The sequence below is a fragment of the Clarias gariepinus genome, chromosome 4, assembly GCF_024256425.1.
Source record: "Clarias gariepinus isolate MV-2021 ecotype Netherlands chromosome 4, CGAR_prim_01v2, whole genome shotgun sequence".
NCBI classification, from domain to species: Eukaryota; Metazoa; Chordata; class Actinopteri; order Siluriformes; family Clariidae; genus Clarias; species Clarias gariepinus.
The window spans coordinates 4,998,196-5,017,594 of NC_071103.1; the positions used below are offsets into that span (position 1 = coordinate 4,998,196).

A 19,399-nucleotide genomic window follows, 5' to 3' on the forward strand; every position below is an offset into this window, starting at 1 on the left:
TCCCCCTCCAAACAAACAAAAGAAAAAAAAAAAGAGTCAAGTTTCTTCATTTTGTAAGCATGAAAAAAGAAGGAATCAAATAAAAAATAATGAAAATAGTGATTTGAAACCTAAAATACAGTGTCAAATCTCCAGACTTTTTACGGTTTCTTTTGCACACGCACACAAAAAAAAATTCTTAATTGTTTGTTAGTTTCGTGAAGGAAATATGAAATTGAGCTCATTCTTGCGGATTCAGAACAGTGGATCATTTTTTAACGAGGACAAAAGCAGGATAAAAACGCAACTGGTTGAAACTAGACATGGATGAAATTACAGACCGAGCTGAAACGGTATCTCTACAAACCCTAATAGGGCTTCGGTTCTATAGGATATAAAGGAAATCTTACAATGTCAGGGGAAGGGATATGGTCTGGTGTAACTGTTAATGAATAATTTGCAGCTCCTCCATTAGTTTTCTACTGGCTCACACTTATGAGGTTTGGAAAATCAAAGGTTAAAGTTTAACCAGAGAAAGTCGGGTAAACCATCACTAAAACTAAATGCCTGTTTTTTTCTTCCCTTTCCCCTTCAGTGGATTAGAAAATTCTCCATTTTTACAAATTCGCGAACGAACAGCCACCTGAAGTAATTTTTTTTCTATTTCCCCAAATAAGATCAGCTTTTTCATCAAACCAACAAATGATGATTTCCCTTTCTTTACACTGAAGCATAAGGAGCCCATTTTCCTTTAAAGAAAAAAAGTTTACTAAAGAACAAATGAGAAAAAGTTAAAAAGCAAAAAAACTGACTGCAAAATCTAAAACATCTGTAATAACCTTCGCTTTTCATGTGATTTAGCACACACAAAAGTGTTTGTCCACTCAAGAAAAGAAAGGGACTCTGTTGTCTTTGCTTGTTGGTGGGTTGGTTCCCTCAAGCATGCATGTGTTGTGGCTTTTTTGTGCATTTAACCTAAAACCCATAAAAAAAGGTCCTTAAAACGCAACTTTGTACCTTAAATCATTTATACTCCGTTCAGATTACCATGTGAAAGATACCCAAGATACACCCCGTTGAAACCACACCAGCGACGTCTAGGACTTTTTTTCCTTCTGGGAATGTTGCACATGATATCTGTGATCTGTACCAGGATTTCTAGAAAGATACATGGGAAGGCTCCATGCAACCAATATTCTTTAGCTAGATGTTGAATGCATTTAGCCCTTCCTCGAATACACTACATAATGCCCTGTGAGTGTGCTCCCCTGTGACTGGATAGTTATTGCATTTCTGTGCGGATCATCTGCAACCCACGGGAGGAAGTGAAATGCAACAAATGCATCGACAAGTCGGCCTTTAATTCCTAAAAAGCAAACCCCTCTCGAGCCCGAGCAATGCAGCCGCAACGAACAGAACAGATTTGCTTTTCAGCCCGACACATCGTCCTCACTTCATGAACAAAAATCAATGCTGTCTGTGTATTGCATTTCATGTTTCTTCTCCATAGAAAGAGAAAGTAATAAAAAGTGCTAATAAAAGGGAAACGGCGCCTGCTTTTGTTTCCTCACAAGACGGCAGTTGGGAACTGCTCTCAGGCCACCCACCGTGTTCGGCACAAAAAAAAGAGCAAAAATCACTCCGCGATCGTGTGCAAATTCATTTGTACTGCTCTTTTCTTTTTTTCATGAAAGTCCAAATAAAATCGTTGAACAAAGGGGAAATATGGTGACAAGTACAAACTTTTGTATTTGTGAACATAACTGGTGATAATAAGGCCAAATGTACAATGCAACAATACAGCAGATAATGGTGAAGAGCTCACTAAAACATGGTTAGTATAACAAATTTTTGATATTAGGTGAAACAAAATACATGAGGCTCAAAACTAAAAACAAAAACGAAATTGTGGAAGAGCAGTACGGAACAGCGCTGAGAAGTTCACTAAATTTCAAGTAATCATTCAGATCCAGATAAATAAATAGATCCACGGAAACAACACTTATAAATGATTGCATCGTTTGCATTTATGTCTGCGTAGTCGTGATCACTCAGCAGAGCTCGTAGATGCTGCGGCCAGGCCTTTTCCATTTAGCTTAAAAATGTTAAGTAAAATACTAAAGAAGATGGCTCTTCCAAAAAAAGTCACAATTTGAAAATCCGTCCATTATGTCGTGCTACTACTGAGCAAGGCAGTAAAAGAAACAGAGCCCCAGCTGTTCTGGAAACTTCACAGTGCACTGTCCTATTGATCTGTCAATACACTGAAAAGACAAAACAAGCAGATCTGGGGATTCCTGCCTCTTGATTTTGTCTCTCAAAAAAAAAAAAAAAAAAAAAAAAAGATGGCATCCGTTAAAACAGAGCTCCCTGCAGTTTGCCATTTTTCAGGGGATCGTAGTGGTTATTTTTCCACTGTTTTTTAAATTTTATGTCCACTTCAAGGCGCCCTTAATGATGGTGGCAGTAGTGAAGCTGATCCAAGCTCCCACTTCAGGCTGTATTACCCTGGACGGCCAGCAGAGGGCGCTTCAAACGTTTAAACAATAGGAGGGTGGTGAAACATTTGGACATTAGCTGAGGCTTTACAGTGACAAAGAGTCAAAACAGAGTGCAAAAGGATACTGCGGCACGTGGACAGCAATCTGAAAGAGCTTATCGACTATATATGTATAAACCATATGAGCAGTGTAACATTCTTTTGATCCAGATGGAGGAGGCTGAAGAAAGAGGCCTAGCAAAAAGCAAAACGTATGATTTCATTCACAAACCATGTCCAAAGTATCTTTTACATCCGTGTGCTTTGACCTCCTACCTCTTTTTGCCTCAAGCAACAATACAAAGACAGAAGGATTCAACTGACTCATGGGTTTCTGCCCACTTGGCTGTTTCCTGGCTGTGCTTTAAAGAAAACTCGTAGATGTAAAGTTCCCGTCTTGCACCCATCTACAGGTTCGAGAGATGTTTCCAAAACAAAAAACACTGTGATGGTCCATCTTCTATCATCATGGAGATCTTTTCAACAACAGACCATCTGATTATATTGAACAGGATGAACATGTTGATGATTGAACATGGAAGAACCTTTACCAGTCAGTGGCTCAAGGCTTGCTGCCATCCAAGATCTTTCTCAACATCATCTTGGAAGCTTTATAGCAGCCCTGGTGGTGCGTGTAGTTCCTCTGAAAGTCATATAGGAATATCTGCAGAGAACTTGTCGGCAGACAACCAGTCACTTGCACGTCATTAAATCAGGTTCAGCGGTCAGATTCTCAGAGAACCAGTGGTACGTTTGCAGCAGAGATGGTGCGGGATCATAAGGCAACCATGGTGCAGGGGTGCTTGAGTTTGCAAGGCAGAACTCCTCGGTTAAGCTGGTAGAACTCCACCAGCTGGATCAGGTCAGTGAATTTGGTGGTGCCGTCGTCAAGGCTGAAGAACATTTGACCGTCCTCTTCGCACTGAAGTTTAAATTCGAAAAAGAATTCTGTTAATTGAATGAAGCGTTGTGTTTTGCACAGATTTGCTGGATTTAAAATATGAATTTGTGAGAGCGGTGGTATATTGCTTACCGGTAGTATTTGAAAGTGTTTGATTTTCTGATGGTGACACAAGGTAAGCACAAAGGCTTTTGGGTTGCTCTGGCTGTCCCTCAAGAGAAACAATCTGACCGCAGGAAAAGAAAAGTACACAGAGCAAATTACAAAATAGAAATAATACTAAATTTGATTGAAGTGTCAAATTTATACTTATAAGATGTTGTTTTAATTTGTATACTAAGGTATTCAAAATAAATCACGTACCCGTCCACTTGGCCCTGTTGGTGGATCAGCCTGTGCGATTCCTCCCTTGTGATTCGACCGTGAAACCAAAGCTGAGTTTTGTGTATCACTGAGTGGTAAAGATTAGGCAAAAGTGTAAAGCATGCTTCAGCATGAGTTAACAAGTTAGACTTATCTTGTAATGTAATCAATTACATAAAAAAAAAAAAACTTGAATAAAACAAGTACCTCCGCTTAAGGATGAGGGGTGGAGTGGACTAGGGCTCCCCAAAGTGTTCATGCGCTGACTTCTTTTCTGTAACAACAACAACAAAAAAAGGACCACAAATTTGAACATGCACAGTCATTGGAACAAACCTGTACACAGCACCTGACTCTGGTCTCTTATGGGTAGTGATGCTCACCCTCCAGGCATGGGCCTCCTCCAGAGCAGCACTCTGAGCTTCCACAGGATTGTCGATCACCCTGCCTATTGTCCCTGAGAAATCCATGGCTACTAGAGAGTTCTCTGACACACTCCTCTGTGGAGAGATTTGGGAAATCATCAGCTTTAAGCTTTACATGGAATTAAAAACTTCAAAGTGAAAAGAGAAGCTTTTTTAGAAGTCCAGATGTAGCTTTAGATTTCTAATGAGCAAGCCAGGATAAAGGAAAAAAAAATCCCATGAGAAAGAAACCTTGGGAGGAACCTGACTCGAAGGGGGTCTATCATCTTCTACAGCTGGATGGTGAGATTATCATCATATATATATAAAAGATATTAAATCATGAGTAAGTTTTGGATATACAGTAAATTGTTGTTGAGAAGTGTATCCATGTGAAACCAACTAAAGCACTGGAAGGTGAGTCATAAGATCAGAAAGCTTAAAGCAGAACTAAACATCAAGATATGGTTTGGATTTTGAAGGCTGCCAGAGTTGCTTAAAATTGGACATGTTCTTTATAAGCAAAAAGAACATTCCCTTACAAAGGCGTTAGATTGAATGTTAACACAGTTAATGGAATAACATATTCGTCACCAATGGACGTTAATACATATTTCCTAAAATAGGGATAAAAAGTGCATCATATAACACTTTCAGCCAGAATAAATCAAAATAAAACAAGGCACGCAAAATATTCTATGAGGTGTACACGGGGAAAAAACTCACCATTGGTGCTGGGAAGTGTGAGAGCAAAGCTTTTCTCTGCTGTGGAATTTTATAGTTCTGATAAAGTAGAATCCCATACTGTACAGGGAGAAAAAGAAAAGAAGAAGTTTGTGGACTTCAACAAACCTTGAATTCGGTTTTGAAAACACTTGCTTTTTTAATTCAGGACGAGTAGCTTGGCGTACCTTAAACAATCTGAAGGCCGTCATCCAGCACGTTCTGCTCTGTTCGTCTTCCGCGCACAACATCCTCAGTTCCTTCTGCTCAATCCGAACCTTGTTGGGCTGAGCGAGATAAGAGTCTTGTGTTAGCATTTGCACTGACTGAAAAAAAAAAAAAAACAGTAAATAAATGTATAAAACCCCACATAGTGTTAGTGTTCATCCTGAGGTGAAGTCAAATCTTTAGCCTACAGCGGTAACTGCAAAAGATTTTAATTGGAAAACTAAAACTAGCACAATGATGACTTCTTATGCAAAGTGTCTCTCTCTCTCTAGGATATTAGCAATTTTTTTTTATTTTACAGCCTAGACAGCCAAAGCAGTGACCAGAAAAATTTTGCCAGCACTTAATGCAATTTAATAGAAAGAAAAGGACATAAAAGCAGGTGCCTTAGCGTCACTCTAACGTTCTGCCAGCATGAGTCTTGAGAAAAAAGGAAACAAGTGAACCAAAATAACTTCAAGAAAGAATGGCTCCAGCCAAGTTTTTTTTTTTTTTTTTTTAGCCATGACTCATATTTACGCTATGCATTGGCCTTTATCCAAACGGTTTATGGGAAGTGTGGTATAATCTTACCTTTATACAAAACCCGTACTCTGTTGGGGCGTTGTGAAGCTTCTTGCCTGCTATTACGGTAAAGATATTGCTGTCTTCAAGGTCTGCTAGTAACTGCAAGTGCCTCGGTTCCTGAAGGAGGTCACATTACTTTGTTATCAAAGACTGGATGACTTGAATCTAACCAAACCTATAACTGTTAATTCTTAAAGTAGGTTTAACACAAATCAAATACAAGTTTATGGTTATTTCCAATAAATGTTATAGAAATTGTAAGTGACAATTTCTTTTTCTACTGGCAGAGAATTTTGCTTTTTTCTAGAAATAAATTCCTAAAATTAGCAAAATAACCTGCCAACAGAAGAAGAAATTTTCCTTAAATTTTTTAGTAATTTTTGATTAGAAAGAAGCTTAATATAGACATTTGTAGGTAAATTTAACTATATTAAAAAAAAAATATATATAATAATAATAATAATCCAAAATTATCATTTTGGAGTGTGTACAAAATTCTAATAGCCATTTTTATGTTGTAAATCCTAATCCAGGTCAGGTTCCTTGCCCATCTATAGTAACAATTTTGTGTGTGGTGCCCACAAATGTGTGGTGTGTGTAATAAGCTGAGGCATAATTAAAAAAAAAAATTCAAAGTAATATATATCATACTGTATATTTAAACATAAAAATGTGCAAAAAAAAAAAATAATAATAATTTTTCTTCCGTGAGGTACCGATACTGGCACTTCTAAGTTACTACATGTGGTTCTTTACCCGATTAGGGGCTGAGACAGAATGTGAAGAAGAACTGGTTCTAACGCAATCTACTCTAACACAGGCAAGAAATTTAACCCTGGTCACTGGTTAAATTTAAAATTCACTTTCTACAGCCAAAGTTCTCGAATGATGACTACAATACAAGCATTAAATAAAATAGGACCTTAAAGACTTGTGGTCATGCTTTTATACAAAAACAGTCAACAACACATGAAATTTAAAGTTTATTCATTTCCACTGACCGCATGTCCTCAAGTGTTTTCTTCTGCGTACACGTTATAGTTTTACTGTGTAAAATGATTCAGTGTTTTTTTTTCTCCTTGTTATAAAACAAACATTTCCAATCCGTTAATTGTTATTATGAGATAATGTGCCATAAGCTGTTATTATAGAAACACTCATTAGAACGGATGTATTAATATAAGCCGCTGTTTTATTGTACACAGAAGAGCTTGGCATACCTTTGACATTCCTTTTGTCGAGTAGTATAATCCTGAGCGTCTCAAAAACACGTACGGCTTTTTCCATGACTTCCTGCCCATCTCTTTCACATACAAGTAACCCTGGATTTCTGGACAACTGTTGGAGTTTAAGAAGTTCTGAGGAACAAATGAGGCCAAGAATGTAACCAGTTCCAGAAATACCATTTTAGTATAAAGTTAAATATGATGTTAAAAATAAAGCCAGAAAGAAAGAGGCAACTGGGCAGCTTTTCATACCTGCAACAGCTGAGATGGAGGAATGGTCCCGTTGCTTTCCTGACACCACGCCACCATCTGCTCTGGAAAGAAGCTCTGTTGACAAGGATGAAGGTTCTTCAGTAAGAAATTCATTCAAAAATCGTACCAGGTAAAACCCTATCGATGATCCTTAAAGATGTATCTTGGTGTGGACATTACTTTCTTCTACAAGTTCGATGTCCAACAACTAGAATACCTCAACTAGAGATAATAAAACCTAGAAAGAAAAGTTTGCTAGCAAGATATTTGCTCATTCACAGCTACCAAAAACAGTCAAGCCTCTGAAACAACAGAAATATGATTACCTTTGTTCCAAACTGTATTTCTAACTTGGTGCGGTCCATAATCTCCTCTAAAAAGCTCATATTTATAGCTCTGGTGATTAGGACGGCGACAGCATGATTTACATCAAACCAATCATAACCCTGTTGATGGGCGAGGATCATGCATGGAGAGACCATTCCCATCAGAATGCCAGATATATTTCCTTACATAGACCTTTTGAGTTCCTTTTAAAAGTCTTAAGTTTCAGATCTATAGTATGTTCCAGTTATGTGTTTATCATCTTGTCACCATTCCTGCTCTGGGTGGTGCTGGCAACAGACTGAGGAGGTCAGTCTATCCGTATCCAATGATTTCGGTTGTTCCTGGGGAATCCCTAGACTTTCCCAAACCAACTGCCAATTGTGAGACATAATACTCCTTCATCGGATCCTGAGGCTGTCCCATGGTCTCAGTCTAGTGGAAATAACCCGTTACAACTTCAGCAGACACCCACCAGGGACGGTCCCGGAGCTACCTCTGGTCCATTCTGAGGTGCAATTCTGGTGTCCAGCTATTTTTTATATATGGACATGCTTTATTGCCATGGCCACAGAATCTGTCTAATTTAGATCTGAATGCTATATACATTCGATCACCAAATCACCTTTAAAGGCTGTAGGTCAAATAGAAATGATTATGTTACTAGCAACATTAAAGAGTTCTAAGGAAATTGTGTCACTTTGAAATAGTTTTAATTTCTGAATCAAGATAAAATTAAGACTACTCCAGGTACTCAATGTGGTAAAATTAATGTCATAGATTCAACTATGTCCGATGCGAGTCTGCATCTTGTGTCAAAACCAATTATGAGGTAGAGAGATTAAGTTGAGGTTGTATTGATGCTGTAGGCATTAAAAAAAAAAAAAAAAAAAACTTCAATTTTATTTCAGCGTTTATATTTTTAAGTCCTATTTTTACCAGAACAGATCCAGGTCTGACTAAAGTAAGCAACAAAGGACAAAACACAAAAAAACTAGTCAAAAGTTTGCACACACCTTCTAATTTTATGGTCTTTCCTGTTTTTTATTTCTTTCTACTCTGTAAAACAATGCTCAAGGTGTTTATCCAACATATGCAATAATCTTCTTTGAACAGTTGATACCCACACGGTTTCTGCTACTTCTGCTCTCTAAATCCATCATAACGGCTCTAATCTGAGGTGCTGGTTGTTAATTGGTGATTTCTGAGGCTGGTAACTTTAAATGAACTTCTCCTCTGCAGCAGAGCTCAGTTTTGGTCTTGCTTTACTGGGAAGGTCTTCATGAGAGCCAGTTTCATTATGGCGCTTAATGGGTTTACAAATGCACTTGACAATACACTGTTCTTGCAAGAACTATTCCAGAACAGCTGACCTTCATGTCTTAAAATAACAACTGACTGACTGTTGTTACTTATTTACATAATTCTGTATGTGTTATTTAAAAATAAATGTAAAAAAATCCTGTATTTTTCTATAATTTAGAAAATAAATCAAAATTTTTGTCTGAACTTTTGACTGGTACTGTATAAAGTCATTCATCACACTCCCTAGTGCAGAGGCAAATAATACAAATCCTGCCCCTTCGGCCAAAAACAAACAAACAAACAAACAATTTAAAAAAACTCCAAATTATGGCTGTGTGTTTGTGTTGATTGACGTACCAGAGGATTTCTGAAGAATTCATATTTGGCATAGTTCTTCCTGAAGACAAACTTGCTCTCGCTAGACATAGAGGCCTGGACTTGGACCACAAGTTCATGGTCTTCTAAGCATCTCTCTGTGGGCAGAAGCAGAAAGTCAGACAAGGGCCTAACTGTTCGTTCTCTACAAAGCCACGCGTTTCCATAATTACTTGCCGCTTCATGGAACTCACACCCGCGAGTAATGACAAGTGCATATTTGCAAGCAAAGGCCTCGAATGTACTTATATTTGTGTTCGGGATGATATCATCGTCTGCTCGCCTTCCCTTCGGGGGCTAGAGCGAAAAATAAACACGGAAAGCGGCGCTCACGTAATGAAAAGCGAGTTTGTCTGGAAGACAGGAACCACCCCCTGTCTTATTCACTCCCCCCAGTGGAGTTCTCTAGCTTATATTTTGTGTGACATTATCTCAACAGGGTTTAAACGGAAACTCTCCAACATGCCTTTCTCAGCGACGATACTTGGCAGATAACGCTTGGACACCCTGGGTGAAAATCATCCAGTTTAAAATCGGCACTTAAAACTTTAACGCAATATTTTATTGCTCCTACACCATAGCATTTTAACAATGTGTTAAAATAAACCTGTTTAGATGGAATTAGTTTTTCATTCCAAGGTGGAATTAATACCAAAATATATCAGAGAGATTTGGGTGTAGAGACAGAAGGAAGCGCTTGAGAAAAATCCATCGAGCTCCATCATTCCCTTCTTTTTATCCTAGTTTAATAAGAAGAACAATAACTCTTTGCGGGTGTGTTATTGAGCACCTAGCATAATTTTGTATTAAAAAGAGTGTACATAATAATTGAGGGTTTTTTTGTGCCTTAGTAGATACCTCTTACACAATACAAATAATACTTCACCCCTTTTAATCTCTTACTCTCTCTACAGCCTGCTACCACAATGTCCTTCACATGCTAAAGAGGCTTTTTTGGGGGTTCTGGAAGTATTGCTTACATCACTAATAATAAGATATAACAAGGTGGATGGAATCCGGCGAGTGTACTGCATTACGATCAAGAGCCGCCTGGGTCAACAGAGAACCCATTCCCGTAAACAGAGAATCGGCCACTGCAGAGGGATGATGTCATGCGATCAGCACGCTTTCGGCACGGCGAATACATAAAAAATGAAAGTGCGACGTGCTCGGTGCTGGTTGTGCTCGGAATATCAAATCGGGGAATCTCGCAGGATGATGGGAAAACAAAGAGCGTTACTTTAAGGTGGCACGAATACAAGGGGCAGTAGGAAAAGAAAAACTGAAAGGAAAGGCTTATACCATAGGCTTGGGTTCATGGTTTAGTCTTAACTGCCGGATTATAGCTTTTGTAGAACAAAAGTCAACTGAATGGGGAATGAGAGAGAGAGAGAGAGAGAGAGAGAGAGAGAGAGAGACAGACGGATTTAACCAGTATTCACCGACACCAGTACAGACAGTTTCACTATAGCCTTGTGTGAGATATCACCTCATCATTCTTTACCGTCGATGCTTACTCATGCACTTAAGCCCCATTCATCACCTGTACGTGTTGCACAGCTGTGCAGCCTGGAAGACGACCAAAGTTTTGTGGGTTTTTTCGGCTGATAACCGAGTGCCTGAGTCCATCTCTGAATCCTGATTGGTCCGTATGATGCCATTAATCAATTCCAAGCACCAGCCATATGTGAAAACATAGTCATGGAAAGTTTTCCCCTTATGAACCTCCTCAGCCTCTGAGAAGTTCAATGGTTTTGGCATCTCTCTGTCCCTCACAGTCTCTTTTCCCTCCATCTGTTTTTATGCGAATTCTGCAGTTAAACTGAAACGCCACAGCTTTATGTTTTACGTCCTGGTATATTAATAATTAAAAACTAGGAAAACACTCCTTCCATACCCATTATGTTTGGTTGCCCGCATTATCCTGTTATTCCTCTTATTGTTTGCATAAGACTTCTGACAAATGTAGTGAAATTGCTTAGTGAGAAAGGATAAAGCCCACATGAAAAAAAAAAAGACATTGGAAAGAGGGGAAAGAAAAATAAAAACAAACAACAACTTTGCTTCATGTATCATTTCACATCACACTGGGTTCATTAACATGAACAAATATGAGACCCTTTGAAATGTGGGCCGATAAATTGAGGCAGGAAGAAATAAATAAAAGAGTACGAGATATGGCGTCTGTTTTGTAAAAACATTTGCAAGAAGATAAACAGCACAAAGTACCACGATTAACTTACCCACCAATCAAACAAAAAAACACAAGCGAAGCAAACTAATAAAACAAAAATCAAAACAAAATGGAAATCAAACAAAGACCTCAAATAAAACAAAATAAACAACCAAACACAAAACCTAAACAAGAGAAAACAACCAAAAAAAAAAAAAAAAAAAAAACTCAAATAAAAACAAAAATAGGATCTAAACATGTTCCAACAGTTCATGTTTCTTTTTGTCAGTTTTAGTAAATTATTTCCACATTAATAATCCATGATGTAGCACTTGTTTGCAACCAAAGTAGATTATGCAGCTCAGGGACGACCCTAAGTTCGCGCTACAGCTGTGGAAACAAACATGTCGAGCCAAAAACACCAATGGCTTTTTATCTGTAACTGATGCACGAGTTCAATGATTTGTGTTCTATTTGTGCAAATTTCTTTCTCCCGTCCTTACCTAGCCCCAGGGCTGGGTGATGCTCCACCAGCGCCCAGCTGTTGTCGTCCACGCAGTGGCTTTTGTACACGAGCAGCTGGCACAGGTCTCGTGCCGTCATGTCAGATGGGATCTCCACCACCTTGCCCGTGCCGTCCTCGCTGAAGATTTTTACAATCTGCAACAAAAAAGCCATCGCTTAAGTCACTGTGTACCAGAGACCTGAGAAATACCGCTCGACTGCCTGGAAAGCCAATTCACACCGTAAAAGATTCTCGATCGGCGAATGGACGAAGCAGATTTGAAACTGCGTCACAGGCCGGTTTCACCTTCACACCGAAAACAGATGCATGAAAAGGGAACGATTTAAAAAATGGAAAGTTGAACAGAATGGAGACACAAGTCAGACAAGAACTGGTTATGTTTAAAGTTTTGAATGTTGCTGGCCCATCTACAATCTCCAAATAGACCAAAAAAAAAAAAGGATTAAATAAACTACAAATTAAGATTCAGTCCTACTTTCGATTTACAATCCCTTAAACAAAAACATGCCTTTTTCTTGGCCACCCTTTCACAAAAGTATAAGCTTTATTTTGTGGAACACACACCCCTTTGCCTCCCGCACATCTCCCACATTCCCAATCCTGTCTCACAGCCTTCCAATATCTTCCAAATTTCCAAAACCATCGCTTCCACAAGCTTCCTGTGAGGGGAAAGAAAAAAAGTTCCATATCCCTCTGTCTCCGGATCCCTGAAAGAGGAGAACCGCTCTTCCTTTCCACCCTGCAGGAGGTGACGTACGGTTCCTTACCTCGCCAGGCCTGAGAAGGCACCAGTCGGGAGAGCACGATGGCATTTCTGCTTCCTCCGAGTGCCGAAGCTGGTGTCCGGTGCTCTCCACAACTCAGCAAAAATATGCAGAACAAAAAAAAAAAAAGAAAAAAGAAACTGTTCCAGGACAGATGCTTGGCTGTCAGTGGCTCACTGGATCGTACCTGTCATTTAATCTCTCTCTGCTTCTCTCTCTCTCTCTCGTTCCTGTTTTCACCCTCTTTTTCTCCAAACCCTCCCTCCCTAACTATCTATCTGGCTTTTGGTTTGGGACAGAGGAAGCGGATGGCAACTGTTCCCGAGCTTGGCCGACAACTTCGCACTATTCTCCTCACAAAGGGTTACAAGGCACAGCCTTTTAGGTAGCGAATCAAACCACACTTCCCTAACCAATCGTAGGCCTCGCTGAGGCTGATGTAATCATTCCCACACACTTGGGCGCGCGCGCACGCACACACGCACACACGCACACACACCCTTCTCGCATGCATGCACAGCCCACAGACGCACAGTCATGCGCATGCATGACAAACTTTTCTTTCCCTTTCCCGCTCCGTAGCCTCCTGCTTTCTGACTTACAGTAAAGTCGTCAAGTTGCTTAAATGTCACTCTGTATAAACTTTCGTCCAGAGAAAAGACTTATTATTATTACTATTTTTTTTTCTCCCAAACTCAGAAGCTTGTGGCTCGTTAGTGTACTGGAAGGGACATGGCCCTGGAAACGCCTACATGCACAAAATCAAGACACACATGCACACAGTTTGTCTTGTGACACGAAGAAACTTTACTCTGGAGCTTCACTGTGACTCGTTCTAAAACTGGTGCGGCTGTCTCGCTGCACCGTCTGCACGGCCTCGAAAATTACCTTTAACAACCACTCAAAAAAAAAAAAAAAAAAAAAAGGCAGGGTGGGAAAAGAAAGCGTAGGATGACTCAGGCTCTTTCAGTGCCTCGGGGGGATTTGGTCATGGGGGTGGGGGTGGGGGAGAGACAGACAGCGAGAAAGAGAGAGAGAGAGAAGGAGAGAGAGAAGGAGAGAGTGGGGGAAGCGAAAGAAAGCAGAGTTTTTTAGGAGAGTCACATAAAAGGCATGCTAACTCTCCAGAGCTCCAGCTGGACAAGACGGCCCTCCCCTCTCCCTCCTATCGCTCCGTCATGCAGTCAGACCGAAGAGAGAGTGTGTTCGTGTGTGCGTGGATGCATGTGTGTGTGCGTGCATGTTTTTATGTGTGTGTTAGCACAGACTGGGGAATTCCTCGTCCCTCAGTGTCTCTCGTTCGGAGCAGGTGATTTCCCCATCATGCATGAACAGTTCACGGAGAGCACTACAAGAACATTTTTCTGCGCCTCTAGGAGAAGAGTGCGCGACCGACAAGAACGCTCGCGTCAATTCATATCACAATATACTACACACACACACACACACACATCTTTCAAAGGCCGGACCTTTTCAAACAAGTCTTTCAAGTGTGCCCCCAGACATTTTTTGCCCCCCGTCAAAGTGGCAGATATGTAGTGATGAAAGCCTTTCATTACGCAGCGGTGCGTCTCCATGGTGACCGCAGACGCCTACAGGAAGTAGCTTGGTCAAGCGATGACCGGAGATTACAGGAGACGAAGCTGCAAAGGTCGAAGGCAGAGCTGAGAAACTGATCGAGCACAGCTGCAGCTGCTATGGCAATTAAAACAAGTAAAAAGAAAAAGAAAAAACTTCAATTTTTATTTACTATCTTAGAGGCACAATCTCAAATATTTCTTTCTTTCTTTCTGATCATTACTGTAAACTGTACCTAGTTTCTTACTCTACAACCTACTTAGTTTCTCTTTCTTTCTTTTCATTTTTTTCATTTTTTTTACTTTCTATTTTTTTTTCATTCTTCATTTTTTATTTTTCCATTTTTTATTTCCTTTTTCTTTAGTCTTCCTTCCTTTATTTCTTCTTTCACTCTTTTTTAAATAATTTTTCCATTTTGTTCCCTCCATTTGTCTCTTAATTGTTTCAGTTTTTTCTCTCTCCTACTACTTTCCCCTTGTCTTTCCTTCTTTATTCCATTATTCCTTCTTTTTATTTCCCCTTTTTTCCTTTTCTTGTCCCTATTTCTCTTATTCTTCCTTTTTATTTCCCGTCTTTTCTTAATTTCCTTTTACTTTTTTCCCTTTTTTTGTTTCCTTCCTTTTCTTCTTTAATTTTTTCTCATTTTCTTTCCCTATTTTTTGTTCTTCTCTGAAAAAGTTCTTCTCTGTCTATCTTTCCTCCTTTCTTTTTTCCCTTCTTTCTTTTTAGCCTTTATTTCTCCTGTTTCATTCTTTCCTCTTTTTTTTTGCCCGTCACTTTGTTTCCTTCTATTTTTTGTTCTTTTTTATTAGGTTCTTTCTTTTATTTTTAGCTGGCTTCCTTTATTTTTCCCTTCTCTTTCCCTTTTTCCTTCTTTCTTTTTTCCTTGCTATTTCTTAGTTTCTTTCTCTTTCTGTCTTTCAGGTGAGTTTACACAGTGAGCTGCCACACACTGCTCTCCCTGCTCCAGGTCTCTCCACATGTAAGTGTAAAGGTCTGCATGTGGATTAAACTCTGCCTCATGTTTTAGCTGATCCTCCAAATCGACTAATTGTCTTTCTTTGTGCGTGTGAGGTGTGTGATGTTCCACGTTCACTTGGATGTGCTACAGAATCTCTAGCAGTTCAGAGCACCAATCTAAGTGGGGGGATTGTTTGCAGCCATAGGCACGACGGAACATTCCGGCATCACAGCAGAAAAGTATTTGGGCTGGAAGGTCGTAAATCTAAATCAGAAGAGGAAGAGGAGAATGTGCTGCAGAGGACGTCTCTCACAAACCATATGGAAAAGCCTTCACGCAAAGAGACGAGTACAGAGCCTTAATTTAAAAGTGCAGGGCAACTAATAAGGTGTTAAACTCCGAGCGAGGACTGACACTCCTCCTTAACACTCACCAACGACCACCACACACACACACACACATACACACACACACATACACACATACACACACACACATACACACAATCCCATAAGAAAAATCCCTTCCTGTTTTAGGAGTTGCTCATGCCTTTAGGCTGAGTCAGCAGGATATTCAGCTCAACTTTTCCACTGAATCCTTACCGATGACTTATTCCAGTCCTTCCTGCCTGATCCGGGGCTGTTTTGCGTTTCCTGTAAACGCGGGCAAGATTTCGATTTGAGTAAAAGAAATTCACATTGCCTTGTTTGAACTTTCACTTTTTTAAGTATCTTGCCAGAAACTTCACCTACGTTTGTGGATAGCCGGATCAGAGATTTGTGTCTGTGTGTGTGTGGGTGTGTGTGTGTGAAAATGATACTTCCGAATACTTCTTTGTGAAATTGCATCAGTCAGGCACACGTCCAAAGAACAGGAAAAGGCCCCTGCTACCCCCGGTGATGTAATCCAATCTAAGCAATGCCTCAAGAGGTTTAACTGCAGAGGATTGAAATGAGTCGTTCAAGTCATTCAATCTCACGGTGGCTGACTATCAAATGTCACTACTGAGGAAAGACCAAAATGATGCCAAATGACCACAAGTCATAAGGATCGAGACATTCGTCAAGAGGAGTTAAGGGTAATTGGATCGGAACGGTATTTCATTATGGATTCATTCCAGAATTAATATATTCTAAGCTATTGAAGATGCTTTGATCTGAAGGAAAAGATATCTATATGAAAAGGTCACAATGAGAAGAACCCCATTTGACCTAAGGTTATCTACAGACTAACCTCCAAAGTAGCTCCAAAGTAAATGAGATGACCCGACCACATTGATATTGTCCAAACCATCGTCCCTTTGTTTAATTGCATCTGTAGTGACTCCTTCGAGTCATGCTGCTTGTATGAAGCCGATGACAGAAAACCCAAGGAGGAACTGCGAGAGACCTCCAGATGAGAAAGCATGCCCTTCCCTTCTTTTTTATGACTAACTGTTCTGAATTCTGAGTTTAGTGCCAGACGCCACTTGTAAGTTACTAGAATAGCTGCAAAACAGGAACAGCCTGATCGGAATTAGAGGGGTCAAGGTGTAAAACCTTTAATAATCTGGTAAATATTAGCTGTGTAAACACTTGATCTGATAATTTCTCTATTGCTGGAACAATCATGTTCTTTCTGCGTATGTTAGCTCCACATTGGGCTAAGATTAGATGATGTGGCGCATTTCCAGCAGGGAAATTTAGCATCCATTCCTTATCAGTAAACTCTGTGAGAACGAGTAATGAATCTCTCCGACCTGTTTTCACTTCAGATTTTTATCCGCTGGGTCTCTGGCTGAGGAAGGAGCACCAATTGGCTTGTCATTTCACATCTAACCCATCACAGATGACACTGAACTTTTGTAACCAATTATAATGCAAAAGGCTGAGTTTATCGCAGAAATTGTGAAGACTTAATCTAATCTCAAATTTAAAGAGAGGGAAAAAGAAATCTCTTCTACTTCTGTTATATTTCCAACAGGTTATATTGATTAGATCAACATCTGTGCAAAGTCAGAATCGCTAATTAAAATGATTTCAATCAGATCGAAGAAATATTGTTTACAGAAACGTAGCTATTGATGCATCAAGGCAGAATAAATCTTCTTTCATTTTTTACCAAAAGCCCTGCATTAAATTACATAGGTTACTTTGCTTGCAAAAAAGAGCAATACTACGAATCTCGCTAGTCAAGTTCTACACCAGTTCGCTGCAGCTAATCATCTGGGGTCGAGGTTCCTTAGAACGACTGATGTAAGAAAGCAGCGTCAAGCAAAAAGTACCTGTTGGTTATTCCACCTATGTGTTTGGAACCATGGTTGCTTCACGTCTACGGCACCGAGGTTGATCGTGAACAGACACCACAGGGAAAAAGGTATGATTAAAAGTGCTCTAAAATAGTTTGCGACACTCCCTGGTGGGCTAAAAGTGCTGACTTTGCAGCATGAGGCTTCTCTGAAGGTACTTTGAGGTTTTCTAGTTCCACAGCAACGACACATTGCCATCAGCGTTCTTGCCACATGCTAACTATCATGCTAAAGGCAAGTAACAAAAATAATTCCAGACTCAAACGCATGGTAAATTGGAAAGCTTACACTTACGTTATATTGACAACTTTTTTGTTATTTTTTTTTAACAAAAATGGACTAGCAGTGCAAGTACTGATATATGCCAAGGCGGCAACACGGCGAACAGGAAAATTCAGGATTGTATTTGATTTACACTAAGAGCTGCTATGTTAAGCTGAGATTTTTATATGTTTGTACACAAAACCACATAGAATTAAAGGAGTGGTTACTAACTCTTGAACATAACTGTATATAGATATATTACACGGGACAGCGCTCACGTCCAGCCGCCCTCCTCATCGCCCGTCTGCCACACACACAGCCTCTAGAACAAAATGCTTCTAAATGGCCGACCTCTTTAGCCTTTGGCTTCCAACGAAGATGAATTCAAGGGAGAGCCAAATGCTTCCTCAATAGCAGCGGGCATTTTAATGGTGCCCTCAAAACCGAGGGGAAGCCGTTTGCCCCAACAGCACACCATTGTGCGTTTGGGGATGGCCGCCGGACGCCCAGGGAGAATGACATCATCATCTTTAATCAAACAAATCAATTTAGGACAAGCGCTGCTGTCTGTCCGGCGTTTCATTGATGCTGCCCACGTCTTAAGGCCACCCAGTTGCAACTTGGCAACTGATCCAATAGAAGAACATTCAAAAAAATAAACAAATTAAGATGCATTGTATGCATTTTAAAAACCTACCAAAGCAATACATATTTTATTATAAACACAGAAGTCTGGTGTACTTTGGCTATAATGCGACACTTAAGCTGACAAGCAGACAAACTGGTTTGCAGATTTGTTTAACTAATCATACTGTAGAGTCCGACAGAGTGGATAATGACAGGTCAGGCTTAAACGTAGTCTGTGTTCTCATAAAGATGATGACATGGAATTAAACCGGTGCCTGTTTCCAAACGCACTGGTTTATCTTGCCTGGCAAGTGTTTTTTTGTCACAAGAATAACTCAGTTATTTAACACCTATGTGAAGTACGAATGAAGGATTAGTGGCAGGGGGCAAGAACACATACCACCACAACAGGGATCAACAGGCTTGACATCATGATATTGGTTTTTGGGGGTCTTTGCAGGCAAGCGTGCGGTGCTCAAACTGGGCCAGTCGGTTGTTCAGGATGAGTGAAAAAAGAGAAGAAAACGTTCTCACATTTAAGACAATTCTGCTTCGCTTGCTCAGTACAGTACAGTACATTCTGTCTCAACGAGTCCATCGTAATGAGGCTTCTCTGGGTCCCTGCCAAGTCCAGGCGCCACTTAACAGGCGCTTCGTTCACTTTCCCTGTCGTTTCCAATCATGCAACACATCATTAACACTCTCTGCGAATAAGCTGCGTGGCTTTCTCCACGGATTTGTTGATTGAAAAGGTAGGACCCTTCCCTCTCGACTCGGGTCGAGAGCATGCCGCTCGGGCGAACTGCAAGTCTGCGTGACCTGCGATCAACAGACGAACCATCTTTTGGCGACAAGTTCAATTGCGTGCGTTGTTTTATTATGGGCTCCTGGGAAGAAAAAAAAAAAGCTTGGAGCAGTTTGCTGAGCATTTAATATGAGGTGGAGATGTGCTTCACTGGCACGCACATGCAGCCAAAAAAAAAAAGAAGAAAAAAGAAAAAAAAAAAAAGACTTCATGCTACACACTATACTT

General features: G+C 40.1%; 1 protein-coding gene across 4 annotated transcripts in view; it reads right to left on the reverse strand.

Annotated features, from left to right (window-relative positions):
• Window positions 1-203: 203 nt before the first annotated feature.
• Window positions 204-19,399, reverse strand: part of grb10b (growth factor receptor-bound protein 10b) — a 66,699-nt gene continuing 47,503 nt past the window's right edge. For 3 of the 4 annotated variants that reach the window (XM_053494106.1, XM_053494107.1, XM_053494105.1), the window contains exons 6-17: window positions 11,863-12,019; window positions 9,169-9,284; window positions 7,183-7,257; window positions 6,925-7,062; window positions 5,711-5,821; window positions 5,098-5,196; window positions 4,913-4,990; window positions 4,166-4,282; window positions 3,990-4,056; window positions 3,783-3,870; window positions 3,552-3,645; window positions 204-3,440 (exon numbers count right to left, since the gene is read on the reverse strand). In XM_053494106.1, coding sequence (XP_053350081.1) covers window positions 3,294-3,440; window positions 3,552-3,645; window positions 3,783-3,870; window positions 3,990-4,056; window positions 4,166-4,282; window positions 4,913-4,990; window positions 5,098-5,196; window positions 5,711-5,821; window positions 6,925-7,062; window positions 7,183-7,257; window positions 9,169-9,284; window positions 11,863-12,019 — 1,287 coding nt within the window. In that variant the 3' untranslated portion in view covers window positions 204-3,293. Of the gene's footprint in view, window positions 3,441-3,551; window positions 3,646-3,782; window positions 3,871-3,989; window positions 4,057-4,165; window positions 4,283-4,912; window positions 4,991-5,097; window positions 5,197-5,710; window positions 5,822-6,924; window positions 7,063-7,182; window positions 7,258-9,168; window positions 9,285-11,862; window positions 12,020-12,652; window positions 13,536-19,399 lie in introns of those variants that run through there. The other variant, XM_053494108.1, reaches the window with a different exon arrangement.